Source organism: Pezoporus flaviventris, unplaced genomic scaffold (assembly GCF_033815535.1).
Source record: "Pezoporus flaviventris isolate CSIRO_AGI_PZ_B2104156 unplaced genomic scaffold, CSIRO_AGI_Pfla_v1 ptg000015l, whole genome shotgun sequence".
NCBI lineage: Eukaryota > Metazoa > Chordata > Aves > Psittaciformes > Psittacidae > Pezoporus > Pezoporus flaviventris.
The window spans coordinates 15,870,698-15,897,847 of NW_026892563.1; the positions used below are offsets into that span (position 1 = coordinate 15,870,698).

At 36.8% G+C, this 27,150-nt stretch overlaps 1 protein-coding gene across 4 annotated transcripts in view; it reads right to left on the reverse strand.

Moving 5' to 3' along the window:
• Window positions 1-402: 402 nt before the first annotated feature.
• DYRK1A (dual specificity tyrosine phosphorylation regulated kinase 1A) overlaps window positions 403-27,150 on the reverse strand; it is an 88,647-nt gene continuing 61,899 nt past the window's right edge. For all 4 annotated transcript variants that reach the window (XM_061453596.1, XM_061453595.1, XM_061453594.1 and 1 more), the window contains 10 exons: window positions 25,444-25,649; window positions 15,634-15,726; window positions 14,613-14,801; window positions 13,736-13,883; window positions 10,124-10,410; window positions 7,561-7,707; window positions 7,029-7,169; window positions 6,429-6,735; window positions 5,987-6,111; window positions 403-4,966 (listed from right to left, as the gene is read on the reverse strand). In XM_061453596.1, coding sequence (XP_061309580.1) covers window positions 4,343-4,966; window positions 5,987-6,111; window positions 6,429-6,735; window positions 7,029-7,169; window positions 7,561-7,707; window positions 10,124-10,410; window positions 13,736-13,883; window positions 14,613-14,801; window positions 15,634-15,726; window positions 25,444-25,649 — 2,267 coding nt within the window. In that variant the 3' untranslated portion in view covers window positions 403-4,342. The remainder of the gene's footprint in view (window positions 4,967-5,986; window positions 6,112-6,428; window positions 6,736-7,028; window positions 7,170-7,560; window positions 7,708-10,123; window positions 10,411-13,735; window positions 13,884-14,612; window positions 14,802-15,633; window positions 15,727-25,443; window positions 25,650-27,150) is intronic.

Below are 27,150 nucleotides of genomic sequence, written 5' to 3' on the forward strand. Positions count from 1 at the left end.
AGGGATCTTTAACACAAAACTACAATTTGGCATGGTATCTTTCTCTCCCTGACAAATGTAAAATACTGTGTAATTCTAATATCCAATCCTTTAATCACTTGCCAAAGTCATGCTATATAAAAACTATCCTCATGAGATCAACACTCAGCAATAACTCTACTTTGTTGTTAAGTTACTTGTGTAATCTTGACTAGAGAGATACTTAAATACTATTCAGAAGTTCCACATAATGATCTTACTGATATGTATTGTGTTCTATAAATCAACACAACATATTCACCACGCTGTGTCAGAGGGTTAGAGCTTTAGATTATTTCCTCATTAAAAAAGGATGTCCCTGATGGGTTTCAACAGGAATTATCTTCCAAGGTATTTCAGAGTTTTCAGTTATCAAGACTAAAATATAAGCACATTGATGGTTTAATGAAAGTAACGATGGTGGAGTGATAAACAATGAAGACAAGCCACATCTACAGGTGAATCCAACCCTTCTGTAAACCAGTCCCATTCAGACATCATTATACTTACAGGATGGAAGACCACATCCTGGAAAAGCAGCAGTTCTGAAAAGGACTTAGGAATCATGATGGATAATCATCTAAATTTACAATCTTTTAATGCAAATAACTGAGACTGAAAGATTTAAAAATGCAATCCTCGGAGGTATAAACAAACAAGCGAAGATATAAACTGAAAGGTTCAAGAATGTACCTGCACATAGTACACGCACACAGCAATACCCAAATCACTACCAGACGCTGTATGCAGACCTTCCGTCCATGCTTTTAGAATGGATTTTAAAACACCTGAAGTTTCAGAAGAGCTGAAAAAGCTTTACAGTTAGAGATTTAAGGAACTCCATCTACATAGGTTATTTAACATAGTTTTTATGTGAATAAAGTGAAATAGTTTAAAACTAGAGTAGTTATTTGTTATTCTAACAGGCAGCTAGCTATCTGATGGCCAGCAGCTGGAACTAAACAGTCCTAAAACTGAAGGAGAACTAAGAGTATGGAAATCTAGCTGAATCACTCAAGAGACATGGAAAAACCCTCACACTTCAAGAACCTATATGAAAATCAGCTATCTTATTCAAAAGTATGTTCTACTGCACCCAAAAGACATGGAATTCATGATGCAGAAACATTTAGATTGAATTCAAGGAGTAATGGCGTGCCAGTCAGATTATTTCATGACCATGGTCACTCCTGGCCTTAACATCAGCTAGTCTGTAATAAGTAGAAAGCTGCAGTGCATATAAGAACATTCAAACTAACAGATGATAATATAAAGAACTCAAAACTACAAGTACAGTCCATCAGAATCAAGCAGAGCTGTGTTCATACATCAATGATTTGTATACCTTGCTGTTTCAATTAAAAACTCAAAATTATCTGTTATGCCTCCAACTTTTACTTTCGTATTTTTAAGTCTGTTTCAATGTATCTGATATTTACATATTATAGTATAATTATACCTACCATACCATGGCTTGGAGTAGGTTAATTGCATAGGAAGATTTACTATGTTTACATTTTTTCTTAAATTACTCTTTTTTTAAAAAGCACAGTAAAGAGTCTGAGGACAAATTATTCAACTGTTTATCATACATAAGACTGCATGACTATAATACAAAGGGCTTGTCTTTTCATTTAACGTTACAATATACACAGCAAGTCCGGACTAGATCTTACAATCTGAACACAGGTATTTAACCTTTTCCATGCTGTTTATGTTTACAATGCACAGAAGTCCTGTAACCAAACTGTGTAGTAAAGCACACAAAACTGGACTGTAACATAACACAGTATGCAGAAGCACTGGATTTTATGATTTCTTCTTTATGCAGATTTTCTTTTTAACTGCTTTATTTTTTGGCGCTTGCTAAGGTGTGGCAACCCCCGCACACAGAAATTACCCAGATTTCCTATTACCCTTATATTCCTAGACAGCAGTAAGTACTGGATTCCTTTTTATATTGCTAAACTCAGCATCCTGTTTCTAAGGTGACAGCCTTCCAAATCCTGTAAACTTCTCTGAATTACCGAGTTAAAAAATAAAACCAAAAATAAAACAAACAAATAAAAAATTCATCCACAGGGTTGACATGTCAATACAATTAAAAAAAAATAAAATAAAAAAAAAGATTGCTTGATTTAAAAAAAAATAATGATTTACAAGGAAAAAAATGGTTAATCCCAAGTATCCATTCCCATTCGCATGGTAGTCAGCTGCTGCATTGCCACTGTAAGTATAAAAAATTCCACCTTTTAGTCTGAAAGAATGACTTCGCTGCATGGAACCGACCAGTCTGAACTCTGAATTTTCTGCTAAATTAACTTTTAGAAGGGCTTACTGGCAGAGGTAGATCACTGCTTCTGCAATATATAATGGGCAAAGAATGTTAATCTGGGATGGGCAATCAATGAATTACCCTTCTTTCAAATGTTTTCCACGGAGCTTTTACTTTTCATCCAAACAAATCTCTGAATGGGCCCACAAATTTTGCAACTGCCAAGCTGACTGTGTTATATTAAGGCAGCATTACCCAAAAATTAGGCACCTGTTAAATACAGCCTGCTAACCTCAGGTCTCATGTGAGTGTTTTGCTTTACTCAGACTATTATTTTGGACCTGTTCATGCAATCAAGGTCTTGCCTTCAAGTTTACAATTATGTTAATAAGGAATACAAGAATCAACTGCTGGTTTCATAGCTTCTGGATCTAGTGTCCCTTTTACCTTCAGAAGCCTGAACACATTTATAATGTAACAGATGTTATAGTCTTGAAGTAGATGTCAATCTATTATGTTCAGTACACAGATTGCTGTAAATGTATTGGCTATGAATTCAACAACAGTTCCAGTTTTGTTTAAGCAATAGTACAGCCATAATTTTCAACTGACATTTAAAAATGGTCTAGTTACACCTTGTGTCAAAGTGCAGAACTGCTACATTATTGGTTACAGACATCTATGTGCTATAAAAACAGCTTTGGTACAATAAATTATCAAAAAAGAAAATAAATTTTTGTAAAATTCACAGCATAATTGTGAGGCAAAAAAGCAGTCACATAAAATTCTGCATTTTTAAAAATGTTCAGGATGAACAGAAGACGTCTTTGTGCAGAAGTAATGGTGGAGAAACCACGTGCCGAGAAAAAGCAAAAGAAAAAAGTAAAAAGCAGGAAGGGACACAGTTGTAGCTATTTCCATCAAACGCAAACCACTACTCCTGTGACCTTCAACCAATAAGGAAGTCAACTTTATGACACACGCAAAGTGACCTTGCAATACCTTACAATAAGTGGGTCACAAAAGTCTATTTTAAAAGAAAGGCCTCTTGAATTACCCATTCTCTGTGTTTTCAGCATTAAGGACTGTCTGCAAAAGCATGTCCAAAAGTGATTGCATCTGAAATGGTAGGCTCTTCTAACTTAAGAGTCCAAATCCATAAGGCCAAAGGTTATCCCAAAGACCACCACTTAGACCTCCCCAGGACTGGCCAGGACCGACCCGTTGATTGCTTCTCAGTGCACCTCAGTTATGAAACCAGTCATATTTCAATACTAACTGACTGTGGTCTCCCAAAATACGAGACCCACAGAATCCCATTACAATTGCTGCTTTGATCCTCAGTAGATTCAGAAAAGGAGAGTTCTGACCACCGCCACTTAGCATGCTCAATGTGCCTTACAAACTCCGTTACAACCGTCCCTTTTTACAGCTGAAGAATATATATTTGTGTAATCTGAAGGTCCCTCTTTCTTACAGTACTGCATTTCTGTGCCCATGTTTGTCTGGGGAACTAAAAAAAATATATATATATTACTCACTCCCCTCCCACCCAAAAACTTCAAAGGGCCTTTTTATAAATCATGTGCAATGCCTTTAAAAAGAAACTAGTTTGGAACTACAACTAACATTTGAACAATAACCCCTGTTGAATGAGACCAAACAAAAAAACCCTCCCCAAAAAAACCAAACTATGACTATGTTGTGGCAGGTTAAAATGGGGGAAGCAAAAAGTGAATACCACTAAGCTACCCATTAACATGGGTCCAGACATGGCTCTTATAAAAGAAAAACAACCAAAAAAAAAGAACAAAAAAACAAACAAAAAAAAACCAAACAAAACAAAAACCAAAAAAAAAAACAAAACCCAACAAAAAAACTTCATTGTCCCTTTGCAATCTTTTCAAGTTTAAAAAAATAGTCAGCTTTGCCCTCCTGTAGCGGTTCAGTGAGTTTATCTCCTTCTGATTCAAGCAGCTTTGCACTTTGTTTTTGGAAAAACACCACTTCTATAAAAACACACAAGAAACAAACTTAGTTTCAGTTTAGTCACGAGCTAGCCACAGGACTTTGCTGAACACAAACTCCTGTCATGGGAGACTCTTCTCTATCAATTCCTTGCCTCATTGCAAGGTGTCCTTCAGTCATGTAATGAGCAGGACCTGTATTAGCAGAAAACTGGTATGTTGGATGTCCAGCTATGCCAGTTTCTTGGCGCGGATTAGAGTAGACTGTTAAATTCATGTCCATAGCTCCATTCTGTCCAAAGTCCAAGGTATTAGCAGCCACTGGGCGGTTCTGATAGGCCTGATTGCCTTGGTTACCAGTAGAAGAGGAAGATGTAGAGGAAGAAGTAGTTGAGGAAGACAGGGATGTCATGGAGTGGTGACTGTGGCCCACCTCCATAGAATCCTGGGTGGAGGAGCTGTTTGTTGGAGAATTGTAGACTCTTGGCCTGGTCCGGCTACCCAAGGCTTGCTGTCCATGATGGTGGTGGTGGTGGTGGTGATGGTGGTGGTGGTGAGCGCTATTTCCGTGATGATGATGTAATGCATTCTGTTGTTGAGGGGTTACATGGAAGGTGGTTTCTTGAACTGGATGGTTTTCAACAGTGACCTGTGTAGGAGCTTCAGTGGCTGTCCAACCAATTGGAGGAGGAAACTGTTGTCGAACCTATGTTAATAAGCAAAATAAAAATTAAAATGCTTACTTGAATCTGTCCATTTGCAATATACCAGAGATATTAAGATATTATGCTAACTTTTAAAAAAGTTAAAAAACCTTGTAGCTGCAGAATTATTCTAGAAGTGGAAGCATGCAGTTACAAAGAGTCTCTAATACACTTTTCTAAATATACCTTAAGAAAAATGAGTTCACTTTCTGGATGTTTTTTTCGAACAGTTTAAGTAAGTGCAATATGTGACCTTACTGTGAAAGTCACAGAAGCAGCTCTACATAATAGTAGTAATAAACAACATAATATTTGTACAACCCTTAGAACAATAAGGCCCTGATGTCTGACCCGGGTCTCTGGATACAGTAAGCATACCAAGCTAAATTAGTATGTTGTAGTTCGTATCTTGAGTAGTGTCAACAGCATTCGAGGAGTACTACCACACCTCTGGAAGAACACAGGTGATTAAAGATTCCTAGCTACACATCAATTTGTTGCATAAACTGACGACTTAGGAACAATTTATATTTGTATCCATTCTGTACTAAAATAAAAATGTTACTGAATTATTTGTAGTTAATGAGTTGCTGCTTCTTTCCAACAAGTACTGAATAAACCCTAGTCGATCAACAACAATGTTAGTGAAGTACCCAAACACCATAAAACAGAATTAAGAACTCCAGCAGGAGTCCACTGAAGTACAAGCTTGTTCTCCACTGAGTTGAAAGATGCATAGTTCTGCGTACCCTTACAACCTGTGCAAGGTGAAGCACTGACAGCTCCATCTGACTTACTGCTATTAATACAAAACCTTTACTACTACAGAATCTCTGAAAATTTTTACAGCTACCTGCAGTAAAGTGACTGACCTAACATACAAACAACTACATAAGAGCTAGTTCTGTCTACATGAGTTCAATCTTGAGATGAAAGCGTTACTTGATTTATAGGGATTTAATACTTTAATATTCTCAGAAAAGTCATATAAAGCAAACAGACAAAGCTTTACATAACCATACCTGTGGGCTGTGTGTTTCACAGTCCATAGCTTGAACAGCAGCAGTGAAGTGTCCACCACTATGTCGATGCTGGTGTGTGGGGTCTGACCGTGCCCTTCCACTGTTGCTTGTTCCAGAAGATCCACCTATAAAATCATAATATGCACAATAACTAAGAGACACAAAACTTAAAAGTAACCTGTAGAACAGTGACAGCATGAAAATATGTAAACTGTTTTGAAGTAAAAATACAAGACCTATAATAACCATTCACATTTTGGCTCATCTATTTTCTGCTTTTTGTTGGAGCAGTTACCTGTTCCAGGCGATTAAAGTAATCGATGAGCATGACTGATGTATTTGATTTTTAACCAAAAATAAAGAGAGAATATTTATCTGAAAAAGACTCCTTAGATGTGATTAACAAAAATAATTCTGTTATCCGTTAATGTGAAAAATTTACCTGAGCTTGAGGATGTACTAGAGGTGGTTCCTGAAGACTGTGACTGCTCCATGGCAGGACTAGTAGACACACTGTTACTTGTGTTTGTACCTTCGTCTGCTGTTTTCTTAAAAAAACTATGCTGTAGGGCATAATAAGGTTGAATTCGTGTCTTAGGGTCATAATCAAGCATCCTTAAGATGAGGTCTTTGAACTTCAAGTAGTCAGCTACGGTATGACCCGATTCCCCAGCACGGCGTCCACCTGGTCCTCCTGTTTCAACTCCTAGTATATTGTGAAGTTTACGAGTTCCTGGTGGTTTGTATTCCTGTTGGGAGGTTAGAAATTGCTTGAAGTCAATTTATATATTAAGACTTGGATGTGCACAGTGAAAACATGCCAGAAAAGCAAGTCAAATAAAAGTAAAAAAATATTTAACACTACGGAATGTGTTATTTCATTAATCTGTCTTACAATGTGGAACAATTAATTAAAAACAGTAAAGCTGCACTTTCAGTAAGGCAAGATGTAAAACAAAGTAACATCTCACTTTTTTTTCTTATTATTATTAATTTTATTTACAGAAACTGCCAATATTATCGTCCTCATTATGTAACCTACCCTTTTTCCATCTTTGGTCTTCTTCAAGTTCCAAGTGCTATCTGGCAACTTCTCAAAGAACTTTCTTGCTTTTGGTGCTTGGTCAAGGATGTGAGTAGGTGGTATCCCCAGAACTTCCACTATCTTATTCATTTGATCCACCTGTTCCAAATAAAGAAATTTTGTGAGGAACATATGACAGAGATGAACAGTGTGACAGAGTGAGATTCTCATCACACAGGAAGCAAATGGAAAAAAAACAACAGACAAGTTCTAAATTAACTGTGAGTTTAAAAAAAAAATAAATCTAAATCCACTGTGTACAGAGCAAATTAGTGTATAAGGAGTAAGAGAGAGGACCCAGAAACAGAAAATTATTAACAGGCAATTTAGAGTTCTGACAAAAGACACTGTTGTCACTGATGCTTATTCATTTTAGAATTACTAGACTTCCCTAATTTATGCATTAGAACTAAACAGATGAAACTCATGATGAGAATGAAGAAAAACAACAACAAAATCTAATTACTTGTACCGTAATATATCTGCATACCTCATTTGCCCCGCTAAAAAGAGGCTCTCCAGTGTGCATCTCAACTAAAATACACCCAAGGGACCACATATCAATTGCAAGATCGTAAGGCATTCCCAGTAGCACCTCTGGTGATCGATAAAAACGACTCTGGATATATTGGTATATCTGAAATAAAAGCATATAAAGGTAATAAACAGCATCCAAAGAGCACTATTATGATTATGTATTACAAAATAGAGCTACCGTGAAATACATTTTTGGTGTAGGGAAAGCCAAGGTATCAGTGATACTAAAAAGCATCTAGGCATTACATTAATAAAAATACAAAAAATGCTAGTTCGTTAATTCTTTCTAACAGTTCACAGTGTGTTCACCCTCCCAAGGAAAAAAAGTGCAAATTCACTCATGATGTCAGTATTTTACATTTTAGGGTTGATGAGTGTAAACTCACGCAGTTATAGATAATCGTACAAAATTTTTCTCTGCTATCACCCTAAGAAGAACTATTCCACAAGCCAAATCAGAATCATGTAACACTTCAGACAAAACTGACAGCAAAAGATCAAAAGCCAGGATTCTGATGTGATGAAATCAGACGAAATTATCAGGTGATTCTAGGAACTAGAAAACAACACATCGGAAAAAGCAACTCCCTTCCACCACTGCTTAGTTGTCCTGCTCATTTCACAAGACACATAATTCTACCTTGATTTTAAACTTGGAGACTGGCTTAAATGTAGGTATACCAAAAAACCACACCAAAAAAAAACAACAACCCCCAAACCAACCAACCATCCAACCACAAAAACAAGGGGGGAGGGGGGGAGGAAGAAACAATCCCACCCAACTCCAAAACCCTTAACAAAAAAGAACCAAACAAATAACACCCAACAGAACTGCTCTTCATATTCTAAGTAACATGCAATTTTATCCAGCACTTTCCACAAAGCTACTGGTATTTCCCTACTGGTTTGTAAATTAACTTAAATGAATAATTACCATAGGGGTTTGTATTTCTGCTTTTTAACATCTCAAAATTATCTCATTGACCTACACAATCCAGATCTCATTTCACCTCCTGGTGTCTCCCTTCACCCCAGACTAAGAAGCTTCTAGTTTATAGCAAAAAAGTCCCCCTGTTAATCTACATATGTGTTTCATCACTGCTTTCAATACACTAATCAATATTCCAAGCTGTTCTTCCCAAACTTATAGGGCAAAAGTGACGGGATGCCACTGGCCAGTCCTGACTCCTCAAGAGAGAATTGAGGGCCTTCTGTTAAAGCTGGTCCATGAAACTTCTTAATTCTTCTCATATCCCATCTACAGTATTACTAGTCCTACTTCTGAAACTTCATACCTTTTGAAAATGCTGCATAATTTAGGGAGTTTTTTTGTCTGGTTTGTTTGGTTTCTTTAACATGCAGCTTGCTCAAAGGAAAAAGATACCATCCACAACTTTACAGATAAAACTGCCAAAGGTACACAACAGGACCTGGGAAGGCTCAAAATCCCTTTTTTTTTCCAAAGAGACTGGAGTCTAACTTTTATAGACAGAAGTCTTCCTTACCTCTCCAGCTAACAGCTTGTTATCAAACAACTAAAGCAAAGGTACCCTGAACAGAAATGGTCACTTGCTCAGCTGAACAGAATTCTTTCAACCAGGAAAGAATTTACTGTAAGGTGAAAGCTGAACAGGACATCCTGGTAAACTCTGCAGCGAGCAAATTGTCAGTACAAATCAAACACTTGAGTTACATATGCAAAGCTCTTCCTAAAGAAAAGAGGCTTTGGCATCCAAGCAGAATTATTTATGATCTTATTTATGATTTTAGTATCTTGATAGTACTGTATATATTTTAACATTTCCTCAAGCAAATAGAAAGGAAATTGGCTATGCTGGGGAGATTCTAATAGCTCAAATAAAAGCATGTACTCATCTTCAAAGTACATGAACAACATGACACAATTACAAATTTTTGGTCAACTATTTAGTAATACAGATCTATCCTAACATGAAGAACTGCTGACAGAAAATTATTTGGCCCTTTGTCCTGGAAATGCTTTTCCCATATGCATCTTTATTCATACTAATACCACCACTAAACTCAATTCAGTCTTTACACAGTTGCTGAAGTGTTTGTAAAAATGGTTTAGTAACCAGTTATCTTTAAAAGCCAGCTTCTGCACTGTCTCAACCCTCAAATATCTTATCTCTAAGGCACACTAAATGCTAAAGTGGGAGGAGTAACATCTATGAAGAAAAAAATATATTTATTTAATAGCACTGCAGACTTCTACAATCAAGTGCTGATGCATTTTGCACTAACATAGCATACAAATATAACCAAGAAGAAAAGAAAGAGGGGAAGTTTATCACTATGGTGAAGGTTTAACTACTATGGAACTAAACCTCATATTTAAGGCTCCTGTGGATTGTTGATGTCTAAAACCCTATGTAAATATTACCTGTATTTCACTTAAATAATTATTAATAAAGTTTAAGTTACCCATCTATATATTATGATTTTTTACATATGCACCCAACAGTAGCATAAACAGAATTTTTACTAAAACTCACCCTCTGTCCAAGCTGACATGAACTGCCAAAATCAACAATCTTGATAGCGCTTCGTTTGGGGTTACAGAGCAGTATATTCTCAGGTTTTAGGTCACAGTGAATGATACTAAGTTCAGGAGTCGCCAGAAAAAGCAGTGCAGTGCACATCTGCTGTGCAAATTTTCGTGTCAGGTTCAGTGAGACGCCTCTGAAGTTGGTGTTCCGCAACAGATCATACAGATTGTAGGACAGCATTTCAAAGACCAAGCAGAGATGGTTTCGGAACACGAAGTGGCGTTTCAAATGTACTTTAAAAAGGGGAAGAAAATAGTTAACACATATCCTGTGTCTGCTAATTACAACACAATGCTTAAATATATTAATCAATATGTAAGAAGCTGAGCTGTAAGATAATGTAGTGTTACTTTTTTTTTCCTGGATCTATGGTTATTTACAAAGTATTGCTCCCGTGCCTGAAGTGCAGGGGGACATTTTACACATCTGAAGTGTCCTCAAGTGTACCTCAGGAAAGCTACATTAACCAAAGAACTACTTAAAAGACAGATGTACTATTTTTTCAACATAAGCTATCACTCCCCTATTAGAAAAGGCCAATGCATCTTTGGGTAAATAGAAGTACCAGCAAAAAAGACAAGAAGCGCAAACTGTGTAACACAAGCGTTGTCACAACACTTTTGATCTTTTTCAAGGGAGAGCTCATTTTTCCATCCTCCTAAAGCTAAAACTGTATTCAAGTCCAAGCTGACTAGAACGAAGTGCACATACAGAGGTATTCTCAACAATAAAGCAGATATTGCACTTCAGACTGAATTATTTATTAGGAATTTCCCTTACGTTTATAGAGAAAATATCTGTCATATTCATTTAAAATATACTGACATTACTGCAATTTGTATGCTCTGATTTCAATTACTTCAATTAATAAAACTGATCAATATCCATGGGCTTTATATTCATTTCAATCAAGCAAAATCTCAGTTTATGAAAGCAACCAATCTAGTCCAAATCCACTCCATTTTTTACATGACATAGGTGAAAAATTCACCACATGAATCTGTTTAAAGGCAAGCAGGATTTACTAGTCTGTCAAGCATTCGCACTGGTTGCCACAAAAAAACTACAAATGAAATACGAAAAATACTTTGGCTCTCAGATAAAAAGCAACACATGCTCCTTTTTGTTATAATAAAATCCTCAACCAGTATTAGCACAATGGGGATTCAGACTTTCAGTTAAGGTTATTACTTGATGTCCTATGCCAGTTCTTTATGAGTCCCTTACAACTTACTTCTAACAGTACAATTTGCTTCCAGCCTCATGCCAGTTCCTGCAATACCTCATTGTCTAGACCTTTCATATTTTCTCATCTTTGTCATAATTCCACTATCCTGCACCATGAAAGCACCAGCATCTTTTCTTGTGGTCTTCCTACACTTGATTCCAATACCTCCCTACACCACCTAAGCTTGCTGGAATCACTACTTACTCCAACTGATTTGTAACTACCAGCATCCTTCTGGCCAGCTGCAGCTGCCACACAGCTCAGACAGCCTGGATAAGAGCTGAACTTGCCATATCTTCCCTTCAGTGAAGACATGAAATTTGAACATTCCTCCTCCATCTCTCTGCCATAAATTTTCACAAAACTTTAAGACTTTAATGTACTCTTACACGTGTGTTAGGTTTAGTCTGAAGGAGACCAGTCCGGTTTGAAGGTACTGAAGATCTGACATTAAGTGTAAGCAATTGAATTCATGTTCCTAAAAATCAAGCTACAATGTATTTAACCATGTTCTCTCCAAAATCTACACTTTACATTACACAGTATATTGAAATACTTGCAATGCTTTCAGCCTTTATTCAGCTTTTCCTAGCATCATGTATCTGAAAGACTAGGAGAGGGTGAAATGTCCGTATGTCCTACTGGTAACTTACTTTTTACATCAATATGCCGTATGCTTTAATTACATCTCGTTACAAAAGTATGTTCATAAACAACTGTTCCTATGCTTAGATACATCTTCCAGCGAAGTGCCTGGAGATCTCAGTTTTCCATGACCCGTATTTGCACAGCATGCAGTACAAGGTATTTATTAAAAACATTATCCATTTGGGATTTTTGATCTTTACTGATGCTGTCATGTTCATTAATACGGTATTAACTGAAAGGGAAGCTATTCAAATATACCCTAAGAGACTTGGAAATCAGCTTGAAACAAGTCTAAATCACCTACCTAAGCAAAGGTAATATTTATTATTCCTCCACTGTTCAAAATTATACTTTCCCCCCTCCTCCCCCTTTTCTTTTTCAGCGCTGCTCTCTATGTAAAGTCATCCTGCCTTAACTGACAGACTGAGATTATATGATGTTTTGGTCCATTTCGTTTTACCTAATATTACAAACAGAATCTGTAACAATTTAAAATTCCAAGAGCTTATTTGATGAAGCTGTAGTGTCTTTACTTGCTGTGTATTAATATGAAACTGGTCATGACTTTAATGTTCCTAAAACACCTTTCCAACACAGTATGCTGTCAACTTCAAATTTTAAGCAAACGTTATTAATAAATGTAAGTTAAAAATACCTTAAAAACTTCTACACTGAATACATAAATGTACTGTGAACATATTTTATAAAACCAGTGAAAATTCAACTGAATACTCATCAGATAACTTAGTATGAATGCATGTTAACATTACTTCAAAGGTTTCTTTCTGCATTATAGAAAGAAAAAATAGTAATCCAATACATATATATACAAATCAGAAAGCAGAGCTGTTCGTATTTCAGCTTCTACAAACTAAAGAATAATTAAAACCAGTTTCAATTTCCTTAATAACCTTTTTCATATTTCTCCATCTCTTTTTACAACATGCTGTTGCAGTCCTTCCATCATGTCTTTTCCAAATTCTCGACTCCAGAGCATGGAAAGGATTTAGTAAACTTTTACATGAACTGACTTAATTTCATCATTATTATAAAGTTCACCTAGCAATATAATAGTAAGTCAAGGGAACACCATTCCCACTTACAGGAACTATCAAAATTATAAGCTTCAAAGTATTTTCTGGGCTATGAATTCCAAACCTTAATATTTACACAAGTCTTATCTTAGTTCTGTTATACAAAATTTTGAGATTTTTAATACATACACTCAAAAAATAATTAAGCTAGCCATAAAACTCCTGTATGATGCTGATTTATGTTAAATAGCATTTTTTTATCCATGACAGTTCTAAGATAATAATAAAATATATTCGAAGTAGTGAAAGTGATTGCAACTACCACAGATCACAGCTTCTGTGGAAAAGCCAGTCCACAGCAACTTCTTCAGGTGTCCATATCAATAACTGGAAAAAGAAAATACTACAGAAGATCTCAACGCTACAAAGTAACAAATCTGCTACCGCAAATGATTTTATGTATTGCTCTTCTGGATCTTGTCCTGTTGTAAAGCAAACTAGAAAATTTGCACCAAATATATATTACTGATTTTAAAAGTTATATATTATTCGTTTTGTTTCTTTAGCACCAGAAGCCTCCTACACTATACAGCAAGACTAAAATATGCATAATTGAATAAAATTAAAAATTCAGAACTATTCAAATACCTATATAGTACTTCATCTCTGTGTCATGTTTGTTCATAAGCTCAAGCAGTCGCACTTCAATCTGGGCTTGGTTTAAGAAAGCCTTCTTGTTTTTTATTATTTTGATAGCCACCCACTCCTGTTCCACTCGATCATAAGCCTTTACAACCTGAAAGAGAAAAGTCAAACATATCAGTAAAACCTCTCTAGTTTTAAAATACAGCAAAACTCACTCTCTAAACTTTCTTCAATTTCTGAATTCAGAGAAAATATTTCTAGAACTTTTGTTCTTGCCAACTAGATTACTTTTATTATTTTACTTCTCCTACTTGATACTACAGTAAAGCCACAATAAATGATGTGATGATTACTGCAGTGATGTCACAAAACAGAACTGAGGCTCCACTGAGCTTCACTGAGGCAAGCATTATATCTAAATGCAATTATCAAATCATCAAATACTGTAAAACAACTGGCAAAATCTGAGAAAAACTAACAAAAGCAACAAAAGTTTCATGCTGCTTCCAGCCTTTTTCTCAAGCATTAGCTACAGCTACCAACAGTCAAAATAAATGCTAGTAAGTAACATTTATAGTAGGTAATCCCTAGCACTAGGCTATTGTTTTAATTTAAACCTCCAAACCAAACAGCTAAAAATGTGAACTGATAGCAAAAGGCTGAGGAGTTGCTCACTGCAAAATGCGTTACCAGATGTACATAACAAAGTATATTCAAACATTATCTGCAGTAACAAGAACCAGCACAAAATGTGTCTCGAGCAGGCACTTGGTGTAATAGGATTAAGAGTTTGATTTCAAAATGAACAGGAATACCACTTCAAATGAAATGCATATTATGATTCACATGAATTATAGGTTGCTCAGCAGATACACATTACCTGTCCAAAGGATCCTTTGCCTATTAAAGAGTCAATTTCGTAACGATCCATCCACTTCTCCCCATTTTTTACAATATAGTCATAGTTGTCATCATCATAGCCATCATTGTAAACTTTTCTCTCCTTTTTGTGACTGGAATCTTCTCCTTGGCCCTGTTGATGCCGCCGTTTTTTTTTTGCATAGTAAACCTAAATGTGAAAAGCATATTACTTAAGAGCACTTTTTAAAACATTGGTACAATAAAGAATAGGATCAGCTTTTATAATTATCACACTTAATCCTGTGATTTTAATATGCAACTTTTACTACTGGAAAAATAATCAATCTTCTCTTGCTACCTGTCTATTTGAACTCGAGTCATAATACCAAAGCAAAGTCCTGATGAATAATTTTAAAACTCAGAAAGGAGATCTAAATAAATGTACTAGAAACACTGAACCATACAGTTCATAGCTGCAAAAAAGATACATAGACGCACAGCAAAATGAAAAACTGTTAGTGGCCTAGAAAAAAGAATTATCAGTTGCTTTTCCACAAGACTGGCAAAGAAGTATTCCAAGGACATCAGTAATCACTGCAGAAATCCTTTCACATTCCCTACAATTTCCAAGGAGTTAGAAACGATATTAACCCTGTAATTTTTATACTTTACATTTGCCAGCAATATTTAATTAAATAATTTGGGATATTTAACTTTCGTATTTTTCTTACAAGTCTTTAGACACATTCATAAAGGCTTATAGCATGATCTAGAAAAGTATTTCCTTATCATGCAACAGAAAAGCTCAGCATTTGTTTATAAAACAAGGGAAAATAAATTCAAGGATGAAATATTTCCTATGTGCTAGACAGAAAGCAGGATCATAATATCAGTGATCTCCAATGACATGTGAACAACATAGAGAAAGCTTGGTTTCCCTTATCTCTTTGTGAGATAATTAACAGAAAATATACTTAGTAATGTATTGTAAGCAAAACTTTCATATCAATACGCATTACAAAGACAGCTGGAGCCATTACCTCATTAATATGCTTGTATGTTTTGATCAAATCTACGGAGAGCTTCCTCAAGGGAGCAGTGGCTGGATCTCGGAAAGTTTGGGGCATCCGCCTCTGTAATATGACCATTATCATAACTTAGAAAACAAGTTAGGAATTTAAGGATATAATTACTACACTAAATTGTGATATTCCTCACAGAAATGACCTATTTCATTACAACATTTTTTCTTCAAGCGAACATTAAAAAATAGAAAAACTAATACTGGAATCAAAAGAAATTAAGTTTGTTTTTTTTTTATATATTATATTTAATTAATAAAGTAAAAAAGAAATAAATCCCAAGACTTCTATCTCTCCTCCTGTTATGCCTAACAGGCTTAATCCCAATAGTTTTTCTCTTGGTTAAAATACAACTCTTTTGTTGAGAATCTTGCTCATATTACTCCTCTATCTCACGACTGATACATGAATAGTAACCATATTTCATGTATAGCTGCATTAAAACCACAGACAGAAGTTAACAGTAGTAACTACTGCAGAACTGTGGCATTTTGCCACATCTAAACTGTATAAAATTCAAAACCAAGCCACCTCAGATCTAACATGCTCCATAACATCCAGGCCTAAATCTAAATCCAAAACCCAAAGAAAATGTGAAGAAATCAAAGGAATGAACATAAGCCCCATACCTACTTTTGAAGTTTTAAAACAACACCCCTGAAAAAGTAGTTATGTTCCTCATCTGTGTTTCCTACAATTGACTATGTTGGCAGAAAATATCTTCAATAGCATGCTATTAATTGGTTTCATGAAGAAACAAGATTCATGTGTGATAAATTCACTAGTGTGCTTCTTTTTCTTTGCACACATATGCCATGTCAACCATGCAACTTGCATCTACCAAGCAACTTCTATTCCTCTGTTAAGATTTGTTTGAAATCTCAGAAGATGAAGCTCCTGGAAAGACAGTTCCAAGGGGCAAGCTGAAGGCGAGCAACAGACCCAGAAAAGAGAAGGCAGAAAAAACTAACTCATGAACCATTTAATTTGGCTAAAGCTAACTATCTGCTCACTGGACGCTTTACTTAGCAGCACAGCTGTAGCACCAGACAAGCTCTATCAACTCCTCTATCTCACCCAGTGGCAGGGATGGGGTGGCAGGAATGGGGAGCTAGGAGATAGAGGTGAGGCTAGTGTTACTGGTCCCCAAGCCTACACCTCTATTCCTTCCCTTCCCAATAACAGAAAACCACTGGGCAAGTTTAAGCAATTCCACTGGAGAAAAGCTTATTTCATTCACTATGAGGGTGGTGAGACACTGGAACAGGTTGCCCAGAGAAGCTGTTGCTGCCCTGTCTTTGGCAGTGTTCAAGGCCAGGTTGGACAGGGCTTGGAAAAACCTGGTCTAGCGGAAGGTGTCCCTGCCCATGGCAGGAGTTTAGAACTAGATGATCTTTAAGGTTCCTTCCAACCCAAACCATGCTATGATTGTTATGTATGGTAAAACAATTTATATTTCTTTATTCGCTACTAAGAGGGTTAGGTGACGGAGCACCACCACATTCTGCCTTACAACTCTCATCTCATGCCATCAAATATCCTGACGGCTCATAATTCTTCACTTCTAAATGCTTCATCTTTCTGCTGCCTCCTGGTACAGATAAATACTGACATGCAACCTCCTGCAAAGCTGAGGAAAGATCATGAACCATCAACAAAAATAATGAAACTGAGTTTTATATCACTATTGCTTAACTAATAAATCAACCAGAAAAGTGTAACTGCTCCTCTGCCTTTTATGGTATTTGTTACTATGTACTGAAGTGGCTGTGCAAACACCTTTTTTTCTTTTTTTCCCCTTAATGACCAATTAACAAAATCACACTGAAGTGACTCAATTCTTACAAATAGAAGCGACAAGAGTTTCTGCTTCTGAGACTGGACCTGGACTCAGGTACCCAAGCAACCATACTAGAAAGCTAAGCTCACATCCTCCTCCAGTGGAAGCGCAGACCAACATGGGGGTAAAAACCTAAAGCAGCGAGCAAGACCGAGGATGAAAAAGTGACAGAGCTAAAGACAGAGGGGGAAGGTAAGACACTAGCAGTCAGTTTACTGCATCTGTGTGAAGCTGAGACTCCCAACAGGTACAAAGCTGACTGCTCCCCAGAAACAGCAATTCAAAGCTTTGGTGCACCCCTCTCCAAATACACCCACAAAACGTTCTTATACCCCTGCAAAGCTGCTGACTTGTGGTCTTTTTGATTAGGAAATGCTTCTCAGAGACAATGTAATACAGTTAAACTTCCCTCCGGGAATTCTAACCCAAGTCATGCCCTAGGTGTTTGTTCCTGTCAATTCACCTTTGGATGTGCCCACTACCATCAATTTCCCTCGAACACGTTTACCAAATTAATTTCTTACTTCTTTTATTATTACAAGCATGGCCATTTTGTAAACATCAGGGAAATCGGTTTTAAAGTTTCCTAAACAAATTGACATTTACAAAATATTTTTGTTTCTTCTTTCATGCCATCTATTAAACAAACATGAACCATTAAACAATTCACACCTAAATGTGGTCTCTTTTGGTGCTCTCCCAAAGCACTTAACAGCATCTAGTCCTAATCCCAACTGTCACTGTTACAAGTTTTTCAAATGCACATATTTCCCTTAAATTTCTCCATCTGATTTAAAGAGATTATTGGGACACTGGCAGATTTTGCTGGTAGAAGAAACCATTCTGTGGTGTACCAGTACCAGGAAGGACCAATCTCCATCCTAGGCTGACATGACCAGCACAGCATGTCTGTTACACAGGCTACAAGTTTCCAGGAAAGACACTCAGTGTGGAAGAACTGCATTGCTCAGATCAACTATCCAGACATCAGGCTGCTATGATTTGGAAATGGAATTTGTAGGACAAGCATTCATATTTATTTTCCAATTTATAAGTGGAATTTGCCGGGCTGCTTAAAAAAAAAACCCAACCAACATTCTTATTTAAACTCTGAAATAAACAGCCTAGTAAAAAAAAAAAAAAAAGAGAAAGAAAAACAATCTAATTTGTTTCTGTTCCCTAATCATAAATACTCAAAGTTCTGCAGGCTGCCCCTATGTTGCTTGCAGCCAGCACCTTATTTGAAAACTGTGATTTTAATTATGCATTTAGACAAACACACATTTCTGAGGACATACTTTATAACCTGTGCAAACTTTTTTAACAGGTACTATTTTGCTCTCCTGGGTTCATAAACTTTTGGGAGGGAGAAAAGAGAAAACTGACCTCTCCTTCCTCTCCCTGTTATATCACAAAATTTGTAACATTCTCTTGTTTTTCCAAGATCCTTTAGAAGCCTCTTGTTCCCTTCTTCCAGATGGAAGACTATGGAACAAAGTGGTCATTATACATTTTATACATTAACACTCTAAAATTCTTTCTCACTGGGGTAATACTGATTTCCCTCTTACCTTCAAAGAAAGAAGGAGGAATTAAAAAAGGGGGGAGGGTGGGGAAATTGAAAGAAAAAGAAAAATCCTATTGCACAAGCTTCAGTCTCTATCTGGTGGCCAGAGAGCAACACTGCACCCTCAGATCTTCCTAAAGATATGCTTGTATTTCAAGAGTGAGACAAGAAACTACTTTCCTTACAATCATTTATGTCAGTAAATACCCATCACATTCTGACCGGTCCACACTTAGGCCTCAGTGGAAACAGCTCAGTTACCTGGGATGGTACCATGATGAAGATTATGAGTGAAGAACGGAAATTTGGTTTCCTTACCTATTCACCAAACACACAGGACATAGTGCTAAGAAGTAACCTTTAATTAGTCTAAACAAAGAAGAATCTAATAAACAGAAAAAAGGGCAATCGAAAGCCCACTCAATGCGTTCGAGACAAAATGTGTTTTAAGGGAACTATGACTTTAATTCAGGTATATTATTTTAAGTAGCACTGTCCTTGAGGTTTCTTCAGTTTAAACTGAAGAAACAAACAACATATTTCTCTCCCTTTGGATATACACTTTGTATATTCAGATGACACTGTTCCTTACTAAATGCATTTTACTTTGATTTCAGGAAATTCTAAGCACATATATATTCTGTTAATGGAATGCTTTAATTCAGGTTTTAGTTTTAAAAAGAAAGGATCTATCACTATCTACGTTCACTTAAAAAAAAAGAATGAGAAATTCTGCTTGCATATAGTACATGTTCCATTTTACAAACAGAATAAATCATGAGGATTTTAGCAAGAATCCAGTTGTAATAGCCTACTTAATAGACTTCCATATTGAAGAACTAAATGGACCAAACACATCTCCTATGCCCCTTGCTATTCAAAAACCTTCCTGCATCACCATAATATAGGACAGGAAGTCAACACTAATCCCATATGGTGGTGAGCAGCCACATAATAGATGATGTCTCCAGAGGGTCAACAAAACAGATGTTTAGTTTCTATAACCACAAGCCATAGTAACACACTCATAATACACAGTAAACTTCAGGTTTTTAGAAAAATGGCCAAAGAGAAAAAAAGTGTATGTGCCAGAGAACAAAACAAGATAAATCCAGCACTATTCTTCAAACTAACTGTTCTCAGAGCCAGAACTGCATGGAGGCAGGGACAGAATTTCAGTTCAGTTACTTTTTCATCACTGCCTGAGCATTTCCCTCCTATCCCAGCTTCCTTCCCCAAATAAATAAGGTTGCTGAATAAAAGTAAGAAACAGGGATGCTTAAAATTACATAAATAAAAAAAAATAACAAGAAAAGAAGGGTCATCTGCCAAGATTTCATCCTATCTGATTTAGCCTAATCATTTTAAAAAGGAGTAGTGGAGAGTAAGACAAAGGTAATGAAAAACCCCACTCTGAAACTCTTATTGCCAGAGGATAAAAACATATTTTTCTAAAATATATCTGAAACAGATGGAAAGTGAAAGAAATACTTTCACTGAAACCAACTGCATGCTCACATTCACTGCAGATGCTGGTGAAGTCTGACCATCACTAATAATAATGTTGCTGATTAGATAGCTGAAGTAACTGAACTGAAGGATTTGCTACTGCCTGCTAGAACACACTGACTTCACAATCAATAAAATCTCTGGCCAGCATCTGGTTGGCAAAACCTAGAATTCTGCAGGTGATAAATGATCTTAGATACATATAGAGACAGCTGTTCAGCAGTCAGCCTGACTTTTAAATTCCAGGTACTTTGTGAAAGCTAAATTGCTGTAATTTGTTACCAAAATCTGGCCAGGAATCTCACCTCAACTTCTTCATCAAGTAAATCAATCCTCTAGTCTTTTGTACTTAAAGTTTCAGGCAGTCTGAGTTTCCATGATGAAGATAAACATTTGCACAGCCCAAAAGAAATACTTGCTTGAAGTTCTGAAAACTTTTAAGCTCTTATCTCATATTCGCATCAGGCCATGCTGAACTCTCAAGATGCAACCAGTTGAAACTGGATGAAGAAATATTACTGTTTGTTAGTGCTAAAGAAGAAAGGTTCCACAGATCTCGTCTCTTCTACTCATTCCAGGCTGGATGCTCTTACTGCTTTCCTGAAACTGTTTGACACTCATCAGAGAGGTAAGACCACACAACCAAGAGCAAGACCCCATCCTAGCAGCAGGCCTGGCACTTTGTGAATCACAGATTTAAAGTAAACAGAATCCAACGGTTTTCAGGAAACAAAAGCCTTAAGCCTAACTACTGAAGAAAAAATAAAAATAATAAAAAAGGACAGAGCTGGAAGTTTTTAACTGTAATTTAAGACCTCATAAATAAGTGAAAAACAAAGCAATCTGGCCAGCTTTGAAGCATCTTCCCAATATTTGTTCCTAGCCAATGATGAGATGAGGTTCTATTGACCATAGCCACAAAGCAATAGGTGCAAGAAAAGATTATGTAAATAGTATTTTAAGGGTAACGTGTAATATAAATACACATAATTTATACAACTTTAATATAAATTGACATTACTGTGTCCCAATCTTTAATCGGCAACTGTGAATGATTCATAAAATACCAGAATATGGTCTGCAAGCCATTACAAATTAAAAAAAAAAAAAAAGCAGGACAGAACAGGAATAAAAACAATAAATTAATATTCAAGGCCTTGCTTCCCCATTATTTGGTTATGAATGAAAATCATTAGAGGAACTTGAACAAGACAATACTTCTCGGAAAAGGGAGTCAGGCCTCAGTAAAAAGAAAGCCACAAAAATAACCTGAACAAACATACTATGTCAGATCATCTCTGCTATTTATCAAAATGACATTGTTTACAGAAAATGCTGCTCTTCTACATGCTAAAACTTAACAGCTACTCTTAGCAACTGACAAGCAGTATCCTTGAGCATCTTGCTGCAGCCTAAAGAAATTTACTTTCAGCGAGGAACTACTTGTTATCCTTTCTATAAAACTTCAGCATCTCAAAAGCTGACATTTCATCGCGGCTTTTATCTTCAAGCAATTAAATCTTGCCTGGATTTGGACAAAATACTTTGTTTCAAAGTTCAGCAAATGTAACGAACGAGAAAGTAACCTTTATAGCATTTGTATTCTCAGCTCCTTCGATGAAAGATACACTCTAAAATACGTAGTTATTAAACAGGGGGGAGTTTATTGAACGATGGGAATACTGAGGAGAGAGCTGGCTTTCCCAGCCAAAGGCAGTTTCCCGAGGCAGAGCACCGCCTTGCAGAGAAGCAGGCAATGCAGTGCGGCGCTCTGGCCGGCAGATGGTGGCTGGAGCTCGGGAAAGAATTCTGACTGGCGCTCCCAGCATAATCATCGCCGAGCCTGGGAGCCTCCCCGCCCGTTTCACTGACCCACCATCCGGCCACTAAATGGACAAGGAGCACTCTCGGGAGCAAAGGGGCTGGCGACTCGCTATTAAGCAACTGTTGGACGCTTGCACCTAAATGGGCTACTTCTACACTGTGGAAACCGGTGGCACCAAAGATGACCCTATGGTCTAAGTTGCTGATGACCACCACTGCATTAGGAAATATGGGAAACTGAAGCTCAGAGACCTAACGTCTGTTTGGATGCAAGGCACTGCATTAAAAAGACCTACCCTTTAAGAATTATACTTCTTGTATCCACCAAAAGTCACCTTTTTCTTACTCCCATTTTTCATGGCTATATCAGATCAATCTATCAAGCTTCTAACACCAGATATTCAGACTATTCTTTTTTGCTGTCCCAGTTAAAAATACAATGTTAAACTATACGTATTTGAAAACACAGGACTATGTCACTTTATGTGACTGAAGAGAGGCTGACATTACTAAAAGTTTAGTCTGACACTAGAAGCTTTAGAAAACAGACAAGCACATAGCAGAAAGAGTTACTGGTGAGGAGGTTCCAACAGAGGAATAAACCAACTGCATGAGGACAGTTCAGAAAATTATCTCTGTGAGAATTTCTCGGAATTGACATATACAGAAGAGAACTGCTTTTATCAAGGACAAGCTGCAGCACATTCAAGGCAATACCCCGAATGAAAAGGATTCCTGTAGAAATGTCATAAAGAAAGAATCTGTGAGATGTACATATCATTTAAACATGAAAACCTAGACGGTATGCAGATTACAGCTGGAGCAGAAGGTAAGATGGTAGTCCACAGCAATGGAGAAACAGAACACAGAACAAAACCTTCAACAATAGAGGGTCATGTCTTTCATAAGAAAAAAAAAATTAAGAGTTATGTTTTAATCAAGATGAACTAGAGCTGACAAAAGGGCTATTGAAAGAGAAAGAATAAGTTTTTGCAGAGACAAGGACTAGAGCAGATGATCTTTCTGCCATAGAGATGTTAGCTGTATTTGGTGTTGCAGATCAGACTAACTAGTGCAAAGGCAAAAAGCCACTGAGACTCCTCAGCAGAGGCTCATATAAAACCTCCATGCCAACCTGGAGAACTCTTTATGGGCCTTGCTGATGGGAAAAGCACAATAACTCACAGGAGGAAAGAGTCCCGAAAAGCAAGTAGTCAGAAGACTTCAAAAAGTTGACCACTGTCAAAGTCAGGGATCCTTGAAAGCAGCTCACAAAGGATAAAGGAGTAACAATTCTGAGCTGCTTAAGCAGAGAACTATTAAGACTGCGATGCAATTACAGTAAAATATGATGACAGAATAATGCAGAAAAACCAAAACAGAACTGGAAAAGACTTAGGCACGAAGACAGCTTGAATGGCATTATCAAGGTGGCCAGCTGATCATTTCTTCATAGGGGTAACTTCCTAGATCCAACTACAGCTTTTTCCCTGCATTTACATCCTCATTTCAGTGGGCTGCCTTCTTTGGTCAACAACTCTTGACTATTCTCCAAAAACTATTCTTCAGCTTTCTGTTCTTCATGTACCATTTTAAAGCCATTGTGACAACAAACAGCAACTGATGGTGTTATGTCCTGAAGTGCTTTGATTTTGCTGTTTGGTTTAAAAACATGAACAACTAAGCACTGATGTACACTAAAACTCACAAATACGATGCCAGATCATAGTGCTCAGATAAGCATCCTGAAGGGTTTAAGGAACACAGTAACTCTTCTTAACTGGCTGACTGATACCCTAACCACATTGTGGAGGTTATGAGGAACCTTTAACCTAAAAAAAGTCACACAAAATACCTCTGTAGATTTCTCAAGCTAAATACCATTATATATGAGCAGATTTACTCTTCCTACTGAGTGGCTCTCATGAAAGTAAAAAGCATTCTTTGCCAGCCTTCACAGAGCCCTCCCTAGTCATTACAGATCTCCAAATCCTAGTATCAAATATCCTGGCACTTAGCTTGACCATTCTCATCCTCTCTAATCCTTCCCTCTTTCTGCATAAGTGCTCTCCTACAGAGCAATACCAGAGTATATCTCTTGGTGGTAGATTTATCTATGAACCCACCTTGAATACAAGGAATAGACCTGAATCTGCTAGCAGCAAAAGGCAACACACTCCATCATCTTTAAGTGGAACATGCCTTATCATCCTGCACCAAATTTTGAAGCTGTGACTTAGAGAATCCAGAATTTTAAGCTTTGAAACATATCTGAATTTTAAGCTTTGAAACATATCTGAATTTTAAGCTTTGAAACATATATGAATTCACATCTCCACAACTGGGCTGTGCCATTTTTAAGGAAGCAACAGAATAATCTCTTACACAGGACAATACTACTTCAGCAGTTCTAGCAACAAAAAAGCAGTATGGAAGAAATACTAATTTCAACAGCTCAAAAGCATCCATGATCAGCATAATCCCTGTGGTCATTTTACCTCTTTGCAATACTAAGTAGTAAATTAGTAGTAGCAAAACCCCAATAATCACATAGCTTTAGATTTTGCTTTTTCTTTCAAATAAAGTGGATCTTCCTTAATAAAGCATCTTTCATGCAAACCTCTCTATTCCAAATACACTGAACAGTGACTCTGCTTTAAAACACTGTCCATTAGAATAAGTAATAAACAATCACATTCTAACATCAAACAATCCTGAAAGAAAAAGCAACCTAACAAAAAAATAATTAAAACTCTTTCCAACTTTCTATTTGGACTACCTTTCTCCCCTCTCGTTTAATAAATGTTAGAAGTAGAATAATCACAATAAATATGTACCAGAAACTTATTCATCCACCCATCCTTGAAGAGTCAAGACTTAGTTAGTTAAAAAACAAAAAATAAAACCAAACAAAAAAAAACGCACCAAAGCAAACCACAAAAATATATGCCCTGATCCTTTAACTTATGAGTATACAATGTATTTAGAGAAAGAAATGTTACATCTAGAATTACTTGTTATCACTTACCTGGTTTGTTAACGTTAGAGGTTGCTGAATCTGGTCAGCATACGATAAGGCAGAAACCTGTTGGTCATTTATGTTCTGCTGACGACGATCACTGTACTGCTGATGCGAATGGGACATCTGTCCAGCCATCTGAAGGCCAGCAGCATGGAATGAAAACGATGGTGCAAGCCGAACAGATGAAGGTTTGCATGCTGAAGTCTCTCCTCCTGCAAAGACAAGGTGAGTTTTTAATGCAGTTAATGACTTGAAAATACCTACCTCAGTTAGCCTCCCTCTCCTAGCTTACAGAGCTTATAAACACTAATAGTTTCACTGTTTCAACATACACAACAAATCCAGAAATCATCCTCATGGAATTATTACCTAGCTGAAATGCTTCTTCCCATTTCATTGTGATTATTTATTAATCATTAATTCCTATTTGTCTCTTTCCTAACATCTGTGTCATAACTCAGAATTTGTCAGGGGTTATTTTCAAAGATATGAATTTTGTGTATGGATTCCATGAAAGCCAGAAAAAACATGCAAGTTCTGCCTTTTAAGGTTGCTCAGAGCAACTTTCTGGACTGCCTGTACCAAAAGAAAAAAAAAAGCTAGTGCCCAGCCTCAGCAGCTCATCTTCCCTGCCTCAGATGTTTATGTCTTCCAACAAACCACTTAGCTCACTAGCCTACACTGCCTACATTTTTAACTTCCACCCTTCTTCCAATGCACACTGTACTCAGCTTCTTGACTCCTACTGCCAAGTTTACCAAGCTATAGGTAGCAAGCACTGTAACTTTAATTCCTTTTGGGGAAAGTGAAATTAGACTGCAAGAAGTAACTGCAAAGCAAGAGACAAATAAAATACTTGGTATCAAGTTGCACAAGAATGGCAAACCATATAGCTAAAATACTAGATTCCATAACATCCTGAAAAATGCCAAATTCCACAGGCAAAGAATCTGACACTAACTAGGACAGATCCTGCACCTCTCAGCTCTTGTTTCAGACATCTGTCAGATTACATTTTATTGGTTCACAGTCTACTTGTACCTTGATTTTTCCTCTAACAGTGGAGGACAGAGTAAAGTACAATTTGTTTTTCTTTGTTCACTAATGAAAGTTCAGAACATTCTACATTTAACACACATCCTTTCGGTTTCTGATGACTGCTCCAGAAGGATGACATTCTCTACATGGTTTCATGTTGGTACAACATAGAAGACAAGCCACAAGGCACACTGCACCCAACATTGCCACTGAAGGAATACATGTGGAATCAGAAGCTGAAATCTGGAAGCACAATTACTGCTGAAGACTGAATTTAGAAGCCAGATGTAAAAAAATCAAGCACCTAACCAGCAAGGGACATCCCAATTTCCCTTACAATCTAAATCTTGCAAGAAAATATAATCAGCAGAAAAATATATAAACAACACTCATCAATTCGACTTTTAATTTTGACTTTTCACTATTATATTAAGAGGGCTGAAGTAAAAATGTGTGATAAATACCCACTGACAGACCACTGGTATTTTACTCCACTGTTACAATTCAATACTTCTGAATGACCAGCAGAACAAGCTACTCCAGAAAATGAACTGGTTGCCCACAAGCACCCAGTTATTTTCACAATATTTCATTAGATCTTCAAACATTTTACTTAAGAGGGAAAAAAATAAAGGGGGGGGAGGGGTATGGATAGAAAACCCATACTCAAACCTT